Source organism: Antrostomus carolinensis, unplaced genomic scaffold (genome assembly GCF_000700745.2).
Source record: "Antrostomus carolinensis isolate BGI_N321 unplaced genomic scaffold, ASM70074v2 scaffold39591, whole genome shotgun sequence".
Taxonomy (NCBI): Eukaryota; Metazoa; Chordata; class Aves; order Caprimulgiformes; family Caprimulgidae; genus Antrostomus; species Antrostomus carolinensis.
The window spans coordinates 3,582-9,224 of NW_010296957.1; the positions used below are offsets into that span (position 1 = coordinate 3,582).

Consider the following 5,643-nt stretch of genomic DNA (forward strand, 5'->3'; position numbering starts at 1 on the left):
TTCAAATTGAGACATTCTCAGTCTTTCCCATACTGTGGTACCACCTCACAGTTCCACCATGTTCTCTATTGGTAAGTGCTGTTTCCAGCAGCGTGGAGTTTCCAGAGCACAGCAGTACTGTGCTCACGAGGTGTGTGGTACCAGACACACCCACACGTTTCAGCAGCACGCTATACAAAACAAAAACCAAGTTTGGTACATCATGTTTCCAATTTACCTCCGTAATAAAGGTTTATCATCTTCTGTAAAGAAAGTGACAGCTTTTCCTGTGTGCCCTGCTCTTCCAGTACGACCTGCCAAACACAAATTTTGCAAAGAGTAGAGATTTTACTTTAAATATCTCCCTTTATTCTATTCTTCTTCCCAGCCCCAGCCTCCTGACATGTGTCAGTACACTAAGCATACTGCCAAGCTGCCAGTCCCCAAAGATTGTTCCTATTGAATGAAAGCACAGGTATGTTGGAAGTGCCTAAATATTTACAGTTCATACAAGACTGACAAAAAGTAACACAGTTTTACTGAAAGCTGAGCCCAGATATAAACTGGCTCAAGCGACGTGGAAGCTAGCGCTGCAGCAACACAAGAGGCTTGGTTTCAGGATTTTGGCTCATGCACAAAAGCATCTACATTAAAGATGTAAGAAATTAGAAAAAGGCCACATTTGGTGAACAATCACTCACCTATCCTGTGGATGTATTCCACTGCACTCGTGGGCATATCGTAATTAATGACCATATTCACACCTTTGAAGTCAATCCCTCGAGCTAGTAAGGCTGAGCAGATGAGCACCCAGATCTTCCCAGCTCTGAAACTGCGTACTACATTATCTCTCTAGAAAAAGAAAAGAAAGGTACTTGGAAACAGCCTAATTAGGGCTTTGAGAAAGGAGGTGAACTTGTTTCCTGAAAGCTGCCACGATGCTAACAAATAAAACTAAACCTCTAAACAAAACCTGCAGTAATTTACTGTCACAGTTACCTGAAGCTACATTAGAAAGAAACGTAAAAAACAAGAGTCTTGTAAAGTGTTTCTTGAAAAGAAATTCTATCCTCCTACCTGTTGCTGAGTTTTGTCTGCATGGATGACATCCACATTGATGCCTTCGTAAATAAGTTCATGGAAAAGCTCTTTAGCCCTCTCAATAGACTGTACAAAAACAAGGACCGGAGGAGCAAAACCCTGCAAAAGAATAAGCCTGTCTAAGGTTCAAGTGCTTTTCCCACCATTATTGGTTACAGACACTGAGCTACTAAATAGACTTAACCAGCCCCAGTATTTTACACCTCAGAGCATAGTTTTTTGGGGCTTTTTTGACTAGCCAAATCTTTGGGACTCAGAACTGAGCAAATTCAGCTCCATTACCTTTGATGGAAAGGTTCCTAAGGTAACCATCAGGCTGCATTTTAATCCACAGAAACAAACAGATTTATTTTTTCCACCCTATGTGAAGAACCCACTCACGCTGCTGAGTAAAATTAAACGGGCTGTTAACTGCTCCCGAGTGACTCAAACACATAACCAAGAACGAGGAACCCTCTCAGTCTTCACAGCTGGGGTCCTTCCTCTTGTACAGCAGATTTGGACAATGGGTTAACATGTGTCACAGAGAAGTCCTTGCCCCAGGAAATTATGAGTCTCTGACAGAACACACAGCTCAGTAGTAAGCAGAACGTACTCAATCTCTCCAAAATACCTTCTTAACAAGCTCTCTCATTGCCGTTAGTTTTCCTGTCTCAGATCCAACAAACAACAGTTCTTGTTCTACTGTCTCGGCTGCACAGTTTCTGAAACCAAAAATCCAATAGAGGTGTGCTACTGTTAAGAGTTTACTTATAAACACTAAAAAACATAAAACATCACCTGGTAAATGAGAAACATTGCACAACAAACTTATTTCACCAGTGCATGCTTCTAAGATTAATGTGTAGTTGATGATAAAGTAATGGGTAAAGGAAAACAACACTTTCCCCAATATGTGAGAAAGATTTCTATGCCTACACAATTATTTCTGGAGACAACCAACCTGCAGTAATAAGACTAACAACAGAGACATACAACCAAGCAGACTGAAGATGCAAAGAAAACAAGTAATTCGCCCAGGAAAGGAAACAAAACCAAACCATGAGACAGTCAGAGTACACCTGCACACCTACCTCGCTCCAACAGACACCAGAACAACACTGTCAAGGGTAAGTTTACACCACTCCTCTACGTCTCGTGCAAAGGTTGCGCTGAACAAGGCTCTTCTCACCAGGTGGGATGTGCATGCCAGGAAGATGGAGGCCAGCTGGTCACGGAACCCCGACTTCCCGTCTTCAAACAGTTTGTCTGACTCATCCACCACCAGCCACTCCACACTGGGAACAGAGAGGTTTTCTTTTCAGTAAGAGTCACTTGTGGAGAAGGCAAAAATTCCATCAGACCATCGCAGATGCGAGGACTACGCACACATCTGCTTTTCAGTGGCAAAGCTAGTAGCAAAGCCAGATTTGATAGAGACTCTCAGTACCTGGTCAAGTCTATTGCTGGAGGATCTTGTTTCAGCAAATAAATGAGTCTGTTTGGAGTAGTAACTAGTATATCTATGGGGGGAAAAAAAAAAACCAAACAAAACATTAGCAGAGCCCTGAGAAACACAAGCTCCAGTCCGACCTGCCAAAGGTACAATTAACAAGGTCCCCCATCAGACTCGCTTCCTAGTTCTCCCACACCAGCTACTTTTTTAGTGTTGAGCAATAGATTGCACCTCTTGAGTGGTATTAACCAATCTCTTTAAAACCACACAGGCCAGAACAGGAAGGTCAGTGACATTTTTTAAATTTTTTAGAAGCACTTCAAGTAGTTAAAAACAATTACCAAATTTTTTAGAAGACTTGGGCCCAAACTTCTTTGCTGCATCAGCTGCCTTGTGGATCATATGTATCCTGAAGCCTGTCCCCTCAGCCAACCTCACCAGCTCCCGATGTGTCTGAAAAGGCAGTTAAGAGATTCCATTTTCAAACTGAGATGATTAGCTTTTCTAACCAGAAAAACTGCAGACAGTCACAGAATCACAGAATATTGGAGATTGGAAGGGACCTCGAAAGATCATCCAGTCCAATCCCCCTGCCAGAGCAGGAACCTAAATGAGATCACACAGGAAGGTGTCCAGGCGGGTTTTGAAGACTGAGTTTCAAACACCACCTCCATTTCCATGCTAAGAAAAAGCTGCCCAGTTTTCTTAGCATAATAAAATGCACCTTTTAACACGTGTTATTCACTTGGAAGTTCTCACAGGTCTGACTACCATATTTTGACTCTAACGCTGTAGCTCCTGTAAGTCCCCTCTCCTATTTGAAAAAAAAAAAAAAATGGAACTCTGCCCAAAGTCATATTTTTTATTTCATTTTAATAACAAAGCTTCAATATAAAGTTATTCCTTGAAATTCTGTGTTTGGGACAAACAGATAAATCTCTTGTAGGAATCTCAAATATAAAGGTAGATATTAAGAGCACCTAAGCATTGGGCAGTTTTAAAATATGATGAAAGAATCTTGAGCCTCTGATCTAATCATCTAGATTAGAGTGAGATGGTAGATATGTCACTATTTCATAAAAGACAAAAGACTTAAACCAAATGCTTCAATTAGCTTTTTCTGATATCTGAGAATAATAAAGGAAAAAAATATTTACTAAGCTGCTATTTTATCGATTCAGAGTGAAAACTTTGGAGTACATCAATAAGACAACATCCTCTTTTCCCTCAGCACACACCTGGCTAGCGAGTTCTCGCGTAGGCGATATGATCAGAGCTCTGAATCCTTTGTTCCTGGGTTGTTTCAGATGTGCTAGGAGAGGAATACAAAACGCCAGGGTTTTTCCAGACCCAGTAGGAGCTGAAGCTAGAAGCTCCCGACCCTGTAAGGAAAACAAGAAGGGTGTTATATTTTACTAGAAAAAAAACCCCCAAAAACCAAAATCACATCACAAAATCACAAACTAACCCAAAACACACATTATAACAGCCGAGTTTTGAACTCTGATGCAGCTGATCCATCTCTAAAGCTGTGGTACTAACCACTGTCTTAACGCTAAAGAGTGGCCACTCTCCAAATTTTGCCATATTCCCTGTAATAAAATGCAAATAAAATGCAATATCAGAAAACTTACATGAAGCATGACGGGAATGGCCTGCATCTGGATGGGTGTTGGGACCTGGAAGCCAGCAGCCTGAATGTTCTCTATGATTTTAGGGTGGATTTTGTATTCCTTTTGAAGCTGATCAAACGTGGCAATTGGGTCGGGAAGATCTGTGCCCTGAACACTGATCCTGTGTCTGTTTCTGAAGCGGTTTATCTAAAAGGCAAAAGACAAACTCTTTCTTTCTTTGACAGTATAAAACTAAACACATATGGATTCATCTTCTGGTTACTCTCCCCATACTCAGTCACCCTCCTCCCAAGAGAAATGACCACAAATGAACCTCAACTTTTGGATGAAACATCCCCAGAAACCCAGTTATCTGTTACTACGTTAGAATTTCGTGGTCCCACCTTTTCTCTTCTTAAGCGTTCAAGCTTTTCTGCAGTAGGTTTTTTGTCTTTTGCATCTTCAACTTTTGCTTCCAGAGAGGACATCCACTTTATTCCGTTATTTTCTGACAACTCTGGCATTGATGCTGTTTGTGGAAGTTTCAAAAACATTGAATTTCCATTAGTAAAATCCAGACAAAAATTATTTGGTAAAAAAGGACATCTCAAAACCTTTTTTTTTTTTTTCTCTCTAATTCTCATTAAATTTAGTGAAGACTCCAGAAGGATGGCAACCACATCCCCGTGCCTTAACAACACTGAATCTTGGCCCAATTAGTTTATCAGCTCTGACACAGACCAGCAAAAGGACCCAGAAGCCTTTTTTTTATTCTTATAAAATGACCTACAGCACCTGGAGATTTAAAGTAAACTGAAACAAGCAAGAAGCATGAATTTCAGGTATTCTGCCACGTGTACATAAATACCTCGTGTCTTTTTCTTTTTTCTCTTCCCTTCACCACTTTCTGCACTTCTTTTTCTCTTTCCTGCCATCTCTCTGCCGTTTTTCCCTGCTCCATCCTCTTTCTGCTGCTCTCCACCCTCCACCTCCTCTTCACCCCCTGGGAGCCCACATCCCTCCTCGGCAGACTCCTGGGGGGCTTCCTCCTTGCACCCGAAGAAGTCGAGGCTCTCCAGCGAGACGCTGCCACCGCTCCCCTTTATCACCTGGGGGGAGAGAGCAAAGGGAAAAGGTTGAGCCACCCTAACCGGCCCCCCCGGGGGTCTCGCCGCGTGGAATACACAAGCCCCAGGGGCCCCGTGACTCGCAGGGGACGGTGCCCACACCGGTGCCAACCTCTCCCGGTGTTACCGCACCCCGAACCGCCGCGCATCTTCCCCGAAGCGCCGAACATCAAACCGAGCACCGGCACCTAAGCGCCGAAATAACTCCTGCGCCTCCATGTTGCCTCACAACCCAACAACCCCCTGCGCCATTATCCTCCCGGAAATAACTAGTACTTCCGGGAAGGTGGAAGCGGGGCCGTGCACGTGGCTGCCTGGGTATCCTAGCAACCACCCGGCGGGGTGTCATGGCGCGCCGCGTTGCCATGGTAACCGCGCGGTTAGGCTC

General features: G+C 43.3%; 1 protein-coding gene across 2 annotated transcripts in view; it reads right to left on the bottom strand.

Moving 5' to 3' along the window:
- Positions 1-5,474, bottom strand: part of DDX52 (DExD-box helicase 52) — a 7,504-nt gene extending 2,030 nt beyond the window's left edge. Inside the window, exons 1-13 of one of the 2 annotated variants that reach the window (XM_010178448.1) lie at positions 5,388-5,474; positions 4,997-5,237; positions 4,915-4,923; positions 4,533-4,657; positions 4,150-4,335; positions 3,754-3,897; positions 2,857-2,968; positions 2,510-2,582; positions 2,154-2,357; positions 1,694-1,784; positions 1,057-1,179; positions 681-831; positions 218-293 (exon numbers count right to left, since the gene is read on the bottom strand). In XM_010178448.1, the coding sequence (XP_010176750.1) occupies positions 218-293; positions 681-831; positions 1,057-1,179; positions 1,694-1,784; positions 2,154-2,357; positions 2,510-2,582; positions 2,857-2,968; positions 3,754-3,897; positions 4,150-4,335; positions 4,533-4,657; positions 4,915-4,923; positions 4,997-5,237; positions 5,388-5,474 (1,622 nt within the window). The remainder of the gene's footprint in view (positions 1-217; positions 294-680; positions 832-1,056; positions 1,180-1,693; positions 1,785-2,153; positions 2,358-2,509; positions 2,583-2,856; positions 2,969-3,753; positions 3,898-4,149; positions 4,336-4,532; positions 4,658-4,914; positions 4,924-4,996; positions 5,238-5,387) is intronic. The other variant, XM_029087574.1, reaches the window with a different exon arrangement.
- Positions 5,475-5,643: the final 169 nt, after the last annotated feature.